General features: G+C 42.6%; 1 protein-coding gene across 2 annotated transcripts in view; it reads right to left on the reverse strand.

The window, feature by feature from the left end:
* The window catches only part of LOC117473711 (PH and SEC7 domain-containing protein 1-like), an 83,399-nt gene that overhangs the window by 33,863 nt on the left and 31,703 nt on the right, over positions 1 to 17,833 (reverse strand). For both annotated transcript variants that reach the window (XM_034119474.1, XM_034119475.1), the window contains 2 exons: positions 8,042 to 8,100; positions 6,335 to 6,424 (listed from right to left, as the gene is read on the reverse strand). In XM_034119474.1, coding sequence (XP_033975365.1) covers positions 6,335 to 6,424; positions 8,042 to 8,100 — 149 coding nt within the window. The remainder of the gene's footprint in view (positions 1 to 6,334; positions 6,425 to 8,041; positions 8,101 to 17,833) is intronic.

The following is a 17,833-nucleotide window of genomic DNA, read 5'->3' on the forward strand; positions in this document are numbered from 1 at the left end:
TGGTTGTTTTTAGTTGTTCTTAGGCATCAAGCATACTCATACAGTAGCCGTAGGCGTTAAAAACCGATGCACTAGACACACTTTAGCTGAGGTTACTAAATGGCGGATCCAAATCTAGATATTAACCACTCTTTGATACAACTACTGGCTACATCAATATACAGTACATGGCACTAAATCATGACTCCAACTAAGTTAGACATTTTAATTTTCATACAACAATATTATGTTACAATGTTACACAATTCTGCGTCACAGACACATCGCATTACATCCGTAGCCAATTTTAACCCAAACTGTGATCCTCTTTCTACACCAAACCAAGTAGTTTTGCTATATATTTTCTAATTCTCTGTCAGAGTGCATAATTAATTCAAATTCCAAGTTATTCTTGTATTGTCTTTTCTTATAAGATCTGGGTGTCATTTTCTTAGTTTTGTCCATTTTCTATCAGTTATGATAACATTGCGTTCACATAAGTCATCATCAGATCGGTGAATGTGGCAACATAACTTCAATATCTACAAGCCCATGTCATTTTAAACAGATTATCTAAATTACTTTATTTAGAGGTAAAGTAGGGATACTGTCAATTCTGCCATTACATTGAAAGACTTGCACAGTGACTCAAAGTTGAATCAGATGTTGTGTCTGTAAACTGTGATGGATATTTAAAGGTCCCATGACATGCTTTTCCAGTTATTTCCCGTCCCCTTGTGTGTTATGTAGCTTTTTCTGCATGTAAACGGTCTGCAAAGTCACACACCCTCAAAGTACACCCTGTAGCGAGTAAAACTCTAACACAGAAAAGACCTGTCTATGCTGCCCCAGAACGCCTCGTTGGTGATTTTTCTTTTTCCATTTGTTCCTTCCGGGTCTAAGTGACGTAACGACGACCAAATGGACCAATTGGTCCAAATGGACCAATCCGTGGAGCTCCTCACACACACACACACTCACTCAGCCGGCACACTCAGCCTTATCTTTTCTCAGGCTGTGAGTGTGTGGCGAACTGTGTGGCGAACAGCCTGGCTGTGAGTGTATGTGTGTGCTCAGGCTGAGTTCCGCGATGTCTCGCAGACCCCACGCAGCAACCAGGAAACGACACCAGTAATCCAGCTCACACTGTCCGCTCCTCGAGCCTCAAAGGGCGGAGCAGCGAGCCCCGCAACGTCCCGCCAACACGGCACCCAGACCCCACGCAGCATTCTCATCTGTTTGTCATTACTGGTGTCATTTTCTGGTTGCTAACACACGCCATTGTAAAACATAATCACTGATGTTCCGCTGTAACGGTGGTGGACTCATCAGAACATAGTGGGCGAGCTGACCAATCAGAGCACAGTAGGACAGAGAGTGAATACACATACTATACAGAGATGCTGTATGAGAAACCAATGTGAGTTTGGAACATTGAACAATGTAAATATATTCTAGTAGACCTCAACAATGGAATTATGATCAGTAGAAATGGCCATGTCATGGGACCTTTAAAACAGACCATTGGGGAATTATTTTAGATTTGTATTTTATTTTCTCTTCTAAATATGTTTGAATAACCTGAATGATTCCCTGACCAGACTGACCTTTGTTTCCGCTTAATGTTCACAGATTGGTTCCCATAATGTTATTAGAAGATAAAATTGGGTTGCTATAAATCACAATTTACTGAGTTCCAATAATTTACTTGCACATTAGAGGTTTGTGATGGAGAATGAATGTTTACTGAGTTGTTGACTGGCCTCTGTGCTTGGATTATGAGCAGTCTATCACATCTCCACTGACTGATAGTCTGGTGTGGGTAACTGTGGGAGGAAATATCCTCTGGAGTGCATTAAAATACTTTATTGCCTCATTATGAATCCTGGAACAAGAACACGATGATTGAGATATACAAGCATCAGTCGTTGAACGGACATGTGGCCTGTACTGTATGCAGCTAAAGTCATCCATCCTGGTTCTGGTGGGAGTGACATTCAATTCTCAGTGCAATCATATTGTCATTTTTCATATTTTAAGAACAAACATTGCAATTTAAAAGAATATACAACTCAATCATTGCAAATCTCAATCAATTGAATCTGGAAACTAAAATATGATTAAATGCTGCTCTTCTTAGGGCCTCAATAAAGATCTGGTGATCAATTTTTTAAGTCTGATCCAACGTGTTTTTCCTCCTTTTTTCTGACTTAAAAATCTCCTATAATGTTATTTTTAGGCATATATTATAGGTCTCAGATATATAGAAATATATAAAAAACATGTCTATGAAGTGTTTTGCTCAAAATACCAAACTAACAGATCACCCATTTTAGCCATGCCTCATACCCCTCTATTTCAGCCCTGTTAGAAAAGGGCAGATTCTGGTCTTAGCTTTAAAAAAGAAAAGAAGGGGGGGGGGGGGGGGGGGGGGGGGGGGGGAGCTTATGCTGCTCAGAATTACCGACATACTCAGCTAAATGCTGCCATGATGAAACGCATCATGTTCAAAACCACATCAAGGATTATTTCTGAAACAGTATGGAGCTCAAATGCTTTTCTCTTGCGGGTTTACCACAAGGTGATTTCCTTTTTATATCCTGCTTTTTTACACAAGTTAAAAAAGTTGTTAGCGAAGTTGTTAGCGATGCTTGCTAATGTAAACAAAGACCATATTATGTCCAAAACACGTTGTGCATCGTTTCTGATAGCAACGTTTCTGTCATATCGGCAGCAAATCTGGATCAGCTCCGTTGTACCCCCGTTTTTAGAGATTTGGGTACGGATGTGATTTTTCTAATTTGCCTCTAAGGGCTTTTGTACCTTTGTAAGAGATAGGTCAACATGTAAGGAGTCAGTCTTAGCTTTGCACAGATAATTATCACCCGATGCTTCAGCTCCCCTAAGCTTTATGGTGCATTTTAGCCTCTTTCAGCTCTTTGCTTTGGTTTAGAAAACTACCAGTTTTACAGTTTTTGTTTCCGCAGAAAGCAGCCGTTTACATACAAAAATACTCTGTACACTCCCTGCCCAGCAATTAAAATATTGGGGTTAAAAGTTGAGTCTTTCATCTGGGTTCTGGAAAGTGTATAAGAGAAGGTTTTGAAGCCAAAGCTTCACTCGTTCAGTTCAGGAGATTGCTACAATCTGCTCCTCCATTGTGGTGCTAATGGGGAAAATATCACAAGGTTTAATCAAAATAAGCGGAGAGAGAGAAGCAAAGTGAATAATTGCGAAAGAGGAAGAAAAGGCAACAACTGAGAGAGTTATTGAAGCATAAAAATCTAGAAAATGCAAAGCGAATGGAACTAATTGATGATGAGGTAGGTAGGGTACCTGAGGGACAGAGGTGGCAGGAGGTGTCATGGGGATGCAAAGCCTCTCTTATTATTTTCCAGTCCAGCAGGCAGCTGCTTTCTGTTTTAGTTACAGGGCTCAGCAGTGTTTCCTGTCCCTCAGTGAAGAGTGAAGCTTAAACATATGGCACACACTCAAATAATCGCATTGTACCGTGCATTATGATGGATGCGTTCCACGTGGATGCAGAGCTTTGACTTTATCCAACCTTGAGTAAATGCAGATATTGTCTCCAAAATATGTATGTTTAACCTTACTGCCTGAACGCATCATTAAATGTCTACTATTCTGCTCTGTGTGATTACTGCATAAGAAGACATGAAAAAGTAAGTTAAATGAGTTTGAAATATGTACAAATAATCTTTGTGTAGTGCCAATTTGTGTCCTACTCTTAAGGGAATGTCATTATTTTTGCATTTTTATGCATTGTGTTGGTCATTAACCAAATTATTGAAGAAAAGATAACTGAGTTTCTAGCAGTGCATTTTGTTGTCTAGACACATATGTAAAGACAGAGATGACAATTAAGATATAGATGGAAAAGTAGAAAGAATAAATTAATAACTAATTACTTTATGGTAAGTATACAAGTATGGCAAAGTGAGAGGAAGATATTGAATGCTGTACTAGGGCAGTATTAACCACTTCAAATTAAAAGATAGGGGACGGAAAAAGGGTCTGAAGGATGGCAGAGAACTAAAGGAAACATGTGATGTAAGCACAATGTTCGATATAATATTGTTGTGAATAAGATAACAGAGTAAACAAGTGGTGAGTCTGGGGAAATGTGTGAGATATACAGTACATGTGTGTTGTGCAGAATAAACAGCAGTGAGAAAATGGCCCAGAGTGAGGGATTTCCCAGGCTGAATCCTAATGTATTTAAAGCACATACACAGATACCAGACACGAAAGGGGAAATGGGAAAGCAGGAGAATGAGGATAGGAAATGGGGAATACACGGATGGAGGAGGGGATGGCAATTATTTTGTTGCAGGAAATGATGAAGAGATAACAGAGAAAAAAGGGAGGGACAAGAAAGAAAATGGTACTAAGAGAAATACATTTGTATGTAATAGTATTGCTTGGTGGGATTGAAATGCAATTGTTTTGCGCAAGCCTTTGTTGTAAAAGGGCAATAAATTACCCCTGTATTATTAACCTATATGCCTAACAAAAATACTTAAAAAGTTGCAACATAAAAATGTTTCAATAAAGTTTAGTTGTTATATAAAGCTGTCAAACTAACTGGGAAGTGTAACTGTTAAACTGCAGCTCAGTTTCCTTCAAAGAAGGAATTATTTTTAAAAAAAAATGTCATTCGGAAGCTACTCACTTGAATGGACCAACTCAGTTCTCACATCTCTTAAAATGTAGTTGCGTTATTAAAAATGAAAACAGCAACAAATAACTCTTTAAATTTACATTTAGGCAGTTAGTTCTACTTTAGTACAGAGAATCCTTTAAGATTGTAATATCATGCTCATTTTCAGGTTCATATTTGTATTCTGTGTCTCTACTGTGACATGTCTCCATACTTTAATGTTCAAACATCTCTTTATTTTTCTCATACTGCCTGTGCTGCAGCACCTCTTTTCACCCTCTGTCTGAAACCAGAGCCCAGTCTGCTCTGATTGGTTAGCTGGATGGCTCTGTTGTGATTGGTCAACCGATTAGAGATGTTCCGCCCCTAAGCCTATATGCCACCTACAATGTGTTGGAGCGCTAGCCAATAGGAGCGTGAGTGTAACATATGGATGTCACTATGTTACGGAAGTAAACAAATGTCCAATGGAGGTGTTTCAGGCAGGGGTGGAGTGTGTGGGAGAGAAACTCCCTCTGGAGGGAACACAGGGATTTTAGCCTTTGCAGACCATTTACATGCACAAAAACCTATATTACACACTACAGGAAAGGGATACACCCAAAAGCATAAAAGGGCCCATTTCAGTTTTAAGAGTACTAATTTAGTAAATCCCTCAACCACCTATTAAGACCTTTGAAGAGAAATAACACAAAGTCGAAAGTGAAGCAGAGGAGGGCGAAAAGAAGACGATCAGGAACGGAGAGTTAGATCTGGGTGGAGGTGAAAATGGGCAGATAAAAGCTGGCAGTGAGACAGTCTGGAGATGGAGTTATACTGCACAGAGGCTTAACAGAGCCAAGATAAGGAGAAAGTGAGATTGGGCAGGCTAGAACATTTAAAATGTGAGAACAAGAGAAGGAGAGAAAAGAGAGTGTAGCTGGAGGGTGAGACGGACTCTCATTGAGAATGAAAGAGAATAAAAGAGCTTGTGGAAAGTGGAAGGCATGATTAAAAGCCTGTTCCGGGATCCATACAAGCATTAATAAAACATCTAATGCACGTCTGTGAAACTGTTTCTTTCTCTCTCTATTTCTCACTTAGCATGGAAACTATGTGCTCCTAATAACAGCTTTTCATTTCACAATTCATTGCGGCAGACGGACGTGGCCTCGCTCTCTGCCCCTCATGCATTATAAATACCCCATTACAACTTGTTGACTTGCACTCTGGGGTCCTGTGGCATGTTGACGGACCACTCAGCAGACAAAACGAATCAACGACATCATCATTAGGCGCACAGCCGGACAGGCAGCCTGCACTGATTGGGTTATTTCACCACATCACGTGGCTCCAGCCCTCCGTCTGACCCCCCCGTCTGATGGCTCACTATATCTATTGCAACCAAAGTCAACTGGGTTAAACTAAAAGCCTAATCTAATACTGCAGATGCCCCGAGGGGCGGCTCCACATCACATAACAATTCGTCTTCCAGCTGGAGTATACCAGGAAGTGTTGGGTGCAGGCAGGCTTCTGATTGGAGGCCTCTGGAGATGTGGTGAAAGCCAGCTGGCAGTGAGCGCAGGCCAGACAGCCAGATCGGAGGGACAATACAACGCTGGCACACAGTCTGCTCTCGTCTCGTGTCTGTGCATGACAGCATGCGCGTGTGTGTGTGTGCTATTTTAGACTTACTTTAAGCAGATCCTTGTGAAAATCTTGGCCGTCGTTCAGTCCCTCCAGGTTGCTGATGAACTGCGTGCACGACATCCTCTTACCGATGTTCTGAAAACAATGGAATATTGGCTTTAATTACATACCAATATTTACACACAGTGGTGGAAAAGGTATTCAGAACTCATATTTAGTAGAAATATCAAGACAACAATGTGATACTACTCAGTAACAAGTACAAATCCTGAATTTGATATCTTATTTTTAGTCAAAGTACAACAATATTAGCATCTAAATGCTTAAGTACTCTTGATGCAGGATTTATCCTTTTACAATCAAATGGTGTAATCACTGGATTAGAATTATTGATGCATTAAAGTGTTCATCACTACAATGTGCATCTGTTAAATCTGGAGCCCACTTTTTATTATTTGATATACACTGCAGGGTAGTAAGCAGTATAAGCTATACTAATATATCATAATGGAATAAAAGTGAATTAAAAAATACTGTGATTTTATAACAGACACACATTTAAATGGGTTACAACAATGACTGAAATCATGTACAGTATATAGTATTTTTGAGATTACAAAACAACATCTTATCTTAACTACTTATTCTTTGATCAGATAATTACTGATTAACAAAAACGAGGTCATTTTAGAAATATTTTCTAGATTAATTGAAACATTTGAAAGAGGATGAAAGTGATGATGATCAGAGTCACCACCGAGATCACACTTACGGTATATCAGTTCAAATGAGTTTAAACTTTCCTAAAGAAGCTGAATTTCTTGAGCCACTTTAATTAATCATTTATCCGCAGAGCTGTACTATCACTGAGAAGAGTGGCCCAGATTTGCACAGCGAGGCTCTGACTATAATAGTAGCACATTAATGATGGTGAGAGGAGCTCAGCAGGCAGACCTGCAGATCAGCTGCTGATCAGGCTTATATTCCCCAAACTCCAGAGTTAATCAAAAGGGCATCTGAGGAGAATTCTGCTCTTAAAAATCACCTTTTATACGTTTTTTCTTTACCTGAATGCAACACGTGTACATATGTAAGCCAGACATGGATGGATTATTGGACAAGCCTACCTGGCAGAGGCCAAGGGGGACAAAGTTTTAGAGGCCCCACTGGCCTTGACCCGAAAATGTCACTTGAAGACACATGTACCAACGAAGAAGAGACACAAAATGACCACAGAGGAACATAAAACACTACAAACACATGCAAATCAACTGCAAAAAACACAAAATCACCACAAAAATAGACAAAATAACTTCATAAATTGACCACAAAGATACACAAATTGACCACAAAAGGACTGCAGAGAGATGAGAAGCAACTGAAAAAAGACAAAGTGACCACAAAGAGACACAAAATGGCTTCAAAGAGACACAGATTAACCCAGAAATTATACAAAAATGACTTCAAATATACACAAAATTAATACAGAGAAACACAAAATGACCCCAAAGACACTCACACTGACTTTAAAGTTCCACAAAATAACAATAAACAACACAAAGCGACACAAAATTACCTTAAAAACGAACAGAATGACAGAGACACAAAATACAAAAAGAGGCTAAACAACTATAAAGTCTGTGTGTTTTGCTCCTTTATAGGAAAGGTGGTTGGGTTGTTTATGTGTCTTTGCATGGGGGGCAACAGTCTCAAATCCAGCAATGCTTCCATCACATACTAGTCATTACTCACCTGACCATGTAGATCAGTGTTCAGCAGCATGACGGCGCAGGTGAGAGTGTGAACTGCATCTAGAGGATAAATACAGAATGGTTAATGAATTGTGATTACACCGTTTATAAATAATCAGATAAGGACAGTCTGCCCCGTCCCTCACCTCTAGGTCGCTTTAAAGCAGAACTAGAGCTTGTCCTGCCTGCAAGGGCAAGCCCACCCGCTGAGAAGTGTACAAATATTTTAGGTTCACTATGAAACTGTGAAGGCAAGGCAAGGCAAGGCAAGGCAAGGCAAGGCAAGGCAAGTTTATTTATATAGCACCTTTCAACACAAGGCAATTCAAAGTGCTTTACAAAGATGAAAGACATTAGGAAAATGACATTTAAAAACAGCCATTAAAAAGCAAAGATAATAAAAAATAAACATTAAAAGAAAAAAATACATGGATAAAAGTTACAGTGCAGTTTAAGATATGAATAGTTCAATAAAAAGCAGCGGCAAAAAGAAAAGTCTTCAGCCTGGATTTAAAAGTAGTCAGAGTTGCAGCGGACCGGCAGGTTTCTGGGAGTTTGTTCCAGATATTTGGAGCATAATAACTGAGCGCTGCTTCTCCATGTTTAGTTCTGACTCTGGGGACAGAAAGCAGACCAGTCCCTGAAGACCTGAGAGTTCTGGATGGTTCATAATTTAGCAGGAGGTCAGAAATGTATTTTGGACCTAAACCATTCAAAGCTTTATAAACCAGCAGCAATATTTTTGAAATCAATTCTTTGACACACAGGAAGCCAGTGTAAAGACTTCAGAACAGGGGTGATGTGATCCACTTTCTTAGTGTCAGTGAGGACTCGAGCAGCAGAGTTCTGAATTAGCTGCAGCTTTCTAATAGATTTTTTAGTGAGACCTGTGAAGACACCATTACAGTAGTCCAGTCTACTGAAGATAAAAGCATGGACAAGATTTTCCAAATCCTACTGTGACATTAGTCTTTTAATCCTATATATATTCTTAAGGTGATAGTAGGCTGATTTAGTAACTGTTTTAATGTGACTGTTGAAACTCAGGTCAGAGTCCATGACTACACCTAGATTTCTGGCTTCATCTGTTGTTTTGAACATTGCAGACTGAAGCTCAGCGCTAACTTTTATACGTTCTGCCTTGGCTTCAAAAACCATTACCTCAGTTATATCTTTATTTAATTGGAGAAAGTTCTGACACATCCAGTCATTCATTTGTTCAATGCACTTACTCAGTGTTTGAATTGGAGCATAGTCTCCTGGTGAAATGGTTACGTACATTTGTGTGTCATCCGCATGGCTATGGTAACTCTTTTTGTTGTTTTTCATTATCTGAGCCAGTGGTAGCATGTAGATGTTAAAGAGAAGAGGCCCCAAGATTGAGCCTTGAGGTACCCCACATGTCATATGTGTCAACTCAGATGTGTATTTACCTATAGAAACAAAGTTGTTTCTGTCCTTTAAAGGGGACCTATCATGCAAAATGCACTTTTGTACGTCTTTTATACATGTATATGTGTCCCCGGTGTTCCAGGGAACTCACCAAGTGTCAGAAAACACAACCCTCTCTATTTTCCTCCATACCCAAATCTCTAAAAAAAGGGGCTGCAACGGATCTGATAAAAACTGATCCAGATTTGAACACTGTCCTGACGTCAGGACAGTGGCGCTACGGCTATTGGGCCAACTCCACCAATCAGGAGGAGACAGCCACGGCCATTGCCGTTCGAAAGCGCTGGAGACGCTGTAGTACATATGCCAGGCCTGTAGGTGGTGCTGTTCTCACAGAATCAGCCCTTGCAAAAACAGGGCTAAAAAAGTGCAAATTGAGCGAAATGAGGCATGGCTAAAATGCATGATCTGTTTGGTATAAGTATAAATATGCCTTATATAGGTATGGTCCTACACTATATTATTAAAATATAGCATGATAGGTCCACTTTAAGTAGGATTCAAACCAATTTAGAACTGTTGCCGAAAGTCCCACCCAGTTTTCTAGTCGGTCTAGTAATATGTTGTGGTCAACAGTGTCAAACGCAGCACTGAGATCTAATAATACAAACACTGAAGTTCTGCCACTGTCTATGTTTAAGTGGATGTCATTGAAGACCTTTACAAGAGCAGTCTCAGTGCTGTGGTTTGGACGAAAGCCTGACTGGAACACATCGAAACAGTTATTTAAATGCAAGAAATTACTCAACTGTTGAAAAATAACTTTTTCAATGATTTTACCTAGAAATGGCAGGTTTGATATGGGCCTGTAATTGTTCATTACTGAAGCATCTAGATTATTATTTTTTAAGAGCGGTTTAATGACTGCAGCCTGTGGAAAAACACCTGAGTGAAGAGACTTGTTTACTATATGAAGTAGATCTGAGGCCATGCAATGAAAAACATTTTTGAAAAATCCTGTTGGAATAATATCAAGGCAGCAGGAGGAGGATTTCAGAAGTTGTATAATGTCCTCTAGGTTTTTATCATTAATCTGATGGAATTGTGTCATGATGTCTGAATTGATTTTAGGTGGACACAGGAACAACACATTTGCTGTACCTGATGCAGAGGCACTGACTGCTTGTCTAATTTTCTGAATTTTGTCAGTGAAGAAGGAGGCAAATTCATTGCAGGCCCTGGTGGGTTCAAAATGAATTTTTTTCTGTTTTCACGGTCATGGCCTTTCTCCATGGAGATATCTTCTCGCCAGTCACTTCCTTTATCTTAGTTGGAGCAATGGCATCTATAACATTTTACATTTTTGAATTAAAATGATCTACTAGCTCATTTACTGAGATGTTAGCGGGGGCAAGTGTGGAAGAAAAATTCTGAGTAAACATTTCCCTAGTATTTTCAGTTAAATATCGCTTTGTCACCACAACCTTAGAGATATTCAGACCCTTTGAGATAATTAAGTCCAGAGTGTGACCCTTATTGTGCGTGGGCTCCGTCACATGCTGAGTCAGTCCATAGTCATCAAGAACACAAAACAGTTCTTAAGCCCCTCTGTCCTGGGGGTTGTCAACATGGATGTTAAAATCACCAACAATGACGAGACGGTCAAAGTCAATACACACTATAGACAGCAGTTCAGTAAAGTCATCAAAAAAGCTTGCACAGTATTTGGGTGGTCTATAGATATTCAGGAACAGAACTCGAGAGGAGCATTTCAGCTGAAGGGCCACATATTCAAAAGAAGCAAAGTTCCCATAAGATGTTGTTGTGCACCGACAGAAATGCTAGAGAGATGCATGTTATTTACGTTTGCTTTCTCTCATTCCAGGCTTCCTGATTATTTTCACCTGTGTCTCCTGTGCTCATCAATGTCAGCCCCGCCCCTGATTGGTCCCACCTGTGTCTAGTTACCCTGTGCTTATATTCCCCTGTCTCCCAAGTGTTCTTTGTCAGTTCGTATTGTCTCTTGCTATGGTCAGGTCTATGCTCTTCGTACTCTTGTAAAGTTTGATTCCTCACTACGTGAGCGCTTTCATTTTGTTCCTCTATTTTTGTCATCTCGGTTAGAGATTTGATAGTTACCTTTTTTGTTGTTCATTGCTGTATTTTGGAAAATAAAGTATCTTACTAATACTTTACCTCTGTCTCCCGGGTCGTGCAATTGGTTTCTACATCCTAAGTGTCTGAGTTCGTAACAGAACGAACTGACCATTATGGACCCAGCCGACCCAAGAACGCTTCACGCAGCGCTGTCAGCACAGGGCGTGAAGATCTTTCATCACGAGGAACAGCTGGGCCTAGTCAACCAGGAAATGCAAGAACTAAGAGGACGCCAGGCCGGGATTCAGGAAGCATTATCCACACAGATGCAACAACTGGCTGTCCAAATTAATCATTTTTTCACTCACCAACAGACTGCTCCTCCGGTGACGTCATCCACAACTGAGAGGTTGCCTGTCAATGCTCATGCTGATTTCCCAAGTCAGGCTGTTTCTTCCCCTTTACGGCTGGCTCTTCCGGAGAGATTTTCCGGAGATTCTTCTAATTGCAGAGCCTTTTTGGTACAGTGCGATCTGCATTTTCAACACAACCCAGGAGCCTTTTCATCGGACCATGGTAAAGTGGCGTTTATTGTGTCTCATTTAACGGGAAGAGCTGCAGCCTGGGCTACTGCAGAATGGTCAAATGAAACTGAACTATGTTACTCATTGACCGATTTCATAGAGACTATGAGTCGTATTTTTGACCACTCATCGCCTGCTACAGAGGCCAGCAGAAAACTTTTTCATATACGCCAGCTCAACCGCCAGGTGGTTGATTACGCCATCGAGTTTCGCACAGCAGCAGCGGACAGCGGATGGAATGTTCCGGCTCTTCGTGACGCCTTCATGACGGGACTTTCGGAACCGATAAAAGACCAGCTGGCTCCACTGGAGACACCCCGGGATCTGGAATCTCTCATCGCCGTGGCCATCCGGATCGATAACCGTCTTCGGGAAAGAGAGAGGGAGCGTCGACGCAACCGAGACGTTATTCCCAGCTCCCAGAATGCATCTTGGTGGGTCGCGCCGCCAGCCGAGGATGTCCAGCCCATGTTACCACACCGTCAGAGGATTACACTTCCGAATGACTCCGGGGAACCCATGCAGCTGGGAAGAACCAGGCTTTCTCTGGAGGAGAGGCAGCGCCGTCTACGGGAGGGTTGTTGTTTCTACTGCGGCCAGTCGGATCATCAACTCGCTTCATGCCCGGGAAAAGATCGTGCTCACCAGTCAAAAGGAGGGCGCTGGTGAGCAAGTTTCCCGCAGACTTTCCTCCTCGACCTGTTACGCAGGTAAACATTTGTATTAACAATCAAACCATTGACCAGGGTGTGTTAATAGACTCAGGGGCTGACGAAAGTCTTATGGACTGGGGCGTAGTAAATCAGCTAGAAATAAAGACTGTTCCGCTATCTCATCCTATTAATGCCAGTGCCTTAGACGGCCGCTTGTTGTTCAGTCACCCATTGCACTGAGCCCATTCAGATTACTGTGAATAAGGACCATACCGAGAGCATGCAATTCCATATTTTTGAGTCGGCTCAGCACCCGATTATTTTGGGGTTTCCATGGCTAAAGATCCACAATCCTCACATTGACTGGCGTTCAGGGAAAATTAAGGAATGGGGAGAGGATTGTATGGGCAGGTGTAAACTTTCACAACCTGTTAATGCACCAACAGACTCTCGTAAAATCATTATAGATCACCCCGACTATCCTGATCTACAGAAGGTACCTTCCTGTTACCATGATTTAAAGGAAGCCTTTAACAAATCCAAAGCCATGTCGCTACCTTCTCACCGAGATTTTGACTGTCCCATTGATCTCTTACCGGGAGCCCCCATTCCCAAGGGGAAACTTTATTCGATTTCGAGACCTGAGAGAGCAGCAATGGACGAATACATTTCCTCTTCACTCAAATCAGGAATTATCCGTCCTTCATCTTCTCCAGCCGGAGCGGGATTTTTCTTTGTGGGAAAGAAAGACGGGTCTCTGAGACCTTGCATAGACTACAGTCCACTAAATGACATTACGGTGAAGAACCGCTATCCTCTGCCACTCATGACATCTGCCTTTGAACTACTTCAAACTGCCAAAATATTCACCAAGTTAGATTTAAGAAATGCATATCACTTGGTTAGAATAAGAAAAGGGGATGAGTGGAAGACAGGATTCAACACTCAGAGTGGTCACTATGAGTATCTAGTAATGCCCTTTGGACTATGCAATGCACCGGCTGTGTTTCAAGCTCTTGTGAATGAGGTTTTACGGGAATTTTTGAATATTTCAGCGTTTGTGTATCTGGATGATATTCTGATTTTCTCCCCAGACACTAAGTCTCATGTTAACCATGTCCGTCAGGTTTTGCAGAAACTGCTAGAGAATCAGTTATATGTCAAGGCAGAGAAGTGTGAGTTCCACACAAAAGAGGTATCCTTCTTAGGATACATAATCTCACCTAATCATATGCAAATGGATCCGGCTAAAATCAGTGCAGTATCCCAGTGGCCTACACCAGACTCCAGGAAGAAGGTCCAACAGTTTCTAGGGTTTGCTAACTTCTATAGGAAGTTTATTAGGAATTTCAGTTCTGTTGCTGCCCCTCTACATGTTCTGACTTCTCCTAAGGTTCCTTTCAAGTGGACTCCCCAGGCGGACTTCGCTTTCCAACGTCTCAGAGAGAGATTCACATCAGCCCCCATACTCACCATTCCCGAGCCCCAGCGCCAGTTTATGGTCGAGGTTGATGCTTCCAATTGAGGGAAACGTTCTGCAGAAGACAACAAGATGCATCCATGTGCTTACCTGTCGCGGAAACTGACAACGGCAGAGCGGAATTACGACGTGGGGAACAAGGAACTGTTAGCTGTAAAAGCTGCCCTCGAGGAATGGAGACACTGGTTAGAGGGTGCGGAGCAGCCGTTTTTAGTCTGGACAGATCACAAGAATCTGGAATATATATATATATATATATATATATATAAGGAAGGCTAAGCGTCTCAACTCCCGTCAGGCCAGGTGGACACTATTCTTTAGTAGGTTCAATTTCACCCTCTCTTTTCGTCCCGGGTCTCAGAATCAAAAACCCGATGCTTTGTCTCGTCTTTATGATCCGGAACCACTTGCGGTAGAGCCCAAGACCATCCTTCCACTTAACCGTGTGATCGGAGCCTTTTCCTGGCAAGTGGAGTCGGACGTAAAAAAGGCGAATGTCAAGAATCCAGCACCTAGCGAGTGTCCCAACAATCTGCTGTTTGTTCCTGAGGCTCTTCACTCCAAGGTCATCCACTGGGCTCTCTCATCTGTGCTTTCGTGCCATCCGGGGGTAACAAGGACAATGTTCAGGATACAACAACGTTTCTGGTGGCCAGCCATGAAGAAAGATGTGGCAGAGTACGTAGCGGCTTGTCCGGTGTGTGCGTGTAATAAGACCTCATCACAAGTCAAGATGGGCTTGCTCCAGCCCCTGCCGATTCCCCAACGTCCTTGGTCACACATTTCAATGGATTTTGTGACAGGATTTCCTTCATCCAGAGGCAAGACTACGGTCCTAACAGTGGTGGATCGATTTTCAAAGATGGCTCACTTCATCCCATTGACCAAGCTTCCCTCTGCCAAAGTCACCGCAGAGGTCATGATGAATCACATATTCAGGATCCATGGATTCCCTGATGACATTGTTTCCGACAGGGGTCCACAATTCATTTCCGTTTTCTGGAAGGAGTTTTGTCGACTCATAGGTGCCACCGTCAGCTTGTCATCAGGATATCATCCTCAGTCAAATGGACAGTCGGAGCGTCTGAACCAGGAACTAGAGACTACGCTACGTTGTCTCGTCTCCTGGAACCAGACTACCTGGAGTGACCACCTCACATGGGTCGAGTTTGCCCACAATACTCTTCCTACGGCAGCCACAGGTCTCTCTCCATTCCATTGTGTCAATGGTTTCCAGCCTCCATTTTTCCCTAACAACGAGGAAGAGGTGAGGGTTCCATCGGCTCATGCCATGATCAGACGTTGTCGACGAGTTTGGGCTGGTGCTCGCCAGGCTCTTCTCCGAAGTTCAGCTCGGATGAAGGCTGTTGCAGACGTCCATCGCAGGGTCGCTCCCTCCTACAGACCAGGCCAAAATGTTTGGCTTTCCACTAAGGACTTACCACTCCATGTCGCCTCAAAGAAACTGGCTCCGAGATTTGTGGGTCCTTTCCCGGTGTCCAGAGTCATCAACCCGGTGTCTGTACGCTTGCAACTCCCCAGAACTATGAGAGTACATCCGACGTTTCACATCAGTAAAATCAAGCCGGTGTGCGAGAGCACACTTGTTCCCGCCTCCAAGCCCCCTCCACCGCCCGAGTTCTTTGAAGGGGGTGAGGTTTACAAGGTCCGTAAGCTACTGGAGGTCCGTAATAGGGGGAGGGGGAAGCAATTCCTGGTAGACTGGAAGGGTTACGGTCCTGAGGCTAGAAGCTGGGTAGCTGCGTCATTTATCGTAGACAAGACGCTTATCCACGATTTTTACAATCAGCCTGGGCCATCAGGAGTTGGCCCTAGAGGGGGGGGTACTGTTGTGCACCGACAGAAATGCTAGAGAGATGCATGTTATTTACGTTTGCTTTCTCTCATTCCAGGCTTCCTGATTATTTTCACCTGTGTCTCCTGTGCTCATCAATGTCAGCCCCGCCCCTGATTGGTCCCACCTGTGTCTAGTTACCCTGTGCTTATATTCCCCTGTCTCCCAAGTGTTCTTTGTCAGTTCGTATTGTCTCTTGCTATGGTCAGGTCTATGCTCTTTGTACTCTTGTAAAGTTTGATTCCTCACTACGTGAGCGCTTTCATTTTGTTCCTCTATTTTTGTCATCTCGGTTAGAGATTTGATAGTTACCTTTTTTGTTGTTCATTGCTGTATTTTGGAAAATAAAGTATCTTACTAATACTTTACCTCTGTCTCCCGGGTCGTGCAATTGGGTCCTACATCCTAAGTGTCTGAGTTCGTAACAGATGTCTTCCTGCATTGAAGGGAATCATTGAACACAATGGCAACTCCACCTCCTTTCTTATGCATTCTTTCCTGACTCATAAAACTAAAGTTGGGAGGGGTTGATTCGATAAGAACAGCTGCACTGTTATTTTGTTCAATCCAAGTTTCCGTTAACATAAAATCGAGATTGTGCTCGGTGATAAAATCATTGACTAAAAATGTATTTCCTGGCAAAGATCTGACATTTAATAAATCTAGTTTAAGTTCGTTAAATACACTATCAGTCAGATTTTTTGTGACAAGCTGTGGCTGACATGGAATCACTGCTAAACTCACACAAACGTTTGAGCACTTCCTGTTTCTAAGCTGATTCACCACTCTTAATCTATTACCTATCAACACAGATATCGGCAAAGCTACTGGCAGGCAGGGCCCGGGCATGTCCTGGAAAGAGTTGAGAGTGCCATACGCCCTTGAGCCTGGACCCAACACATATCAGTTAGAGTTTGCTGCGTTTTGTACACACACATCCTTATCAGGCTTCAGAGACGGCAGATGCTTTCCTGAAGGGGGGGAGAACGTTTTGGTCCGGATGAATGTGGTAGGCATGGTGATGAAGACGGGGGAGAAGGTGTGCGTCTCTTCTTCGGTGATTCTGGTGGGGTCAAGGACATGTTGCTAACAATTTTTATCGCCTTCATATTTCCAGTGAACTCCAGGAAGGAATTGGTGGCAACCCTGTGCATTTCCTTCATGTGGTCATCGAACTCCAGGAGGGGGGGGCGAGTGTGAAAGGGTGAGCGGAGAAAAGAGAGCGCTGGGGGATGAAGGAAGAGTATCCTCAAAGGTGTTGGTAGGGGGGGGTGAGGGGCAGTGGAGACTCCACCATTTGTCTCATAGGTCTCCCATAATCAAGAAATTCCTCAGGCGGGTGCAGTGATACTTCTTCAAGGTTTTCTGCGTAATGTGTTGTGTCTTTCTCCTGTTTTGATTCCTCTTGCCGCTTGTCCTTGGCAGAGGGAACAGATTGATGACGCAGGCAGTTGAATATGTTAGAGATAAACAATTTCACTCCTGACTTGTTCAGGCAAACTCCATCTGCCTTAAAAAGATGTCTGCGGCCCCAGAAAAAGTTAAAATTGTCAATAGAATGGACAGAATGGTCAGTAAAGGCAGTTGAAAGCCACGTGTTCAGTGCAAACAATCTGCTGAATCTCTCCACTCCTCTTCTGACTGGCGGTAGAGGGCCACTGATGAACACCTCCGCATTTATGGCGCATTTCCACTGCAGGGCCTTGCACGGCTTAGTACGGTATAGTTAGGC

Source organism: Trematomus bernacchii, unplaced genomic scaffold (assembly GCF_902827165.1).
Source record: "Trematomus bernacchii unplaced genomic scaffold, fTreBer1.1, whole genome shotgun sequence".
Lineage (NCBI taxonomy): Eukaryota > Metazoa > Chordata > Actinopteri > Perciformes > Nototheniidae > Trematomus > Trematomus bernacchii.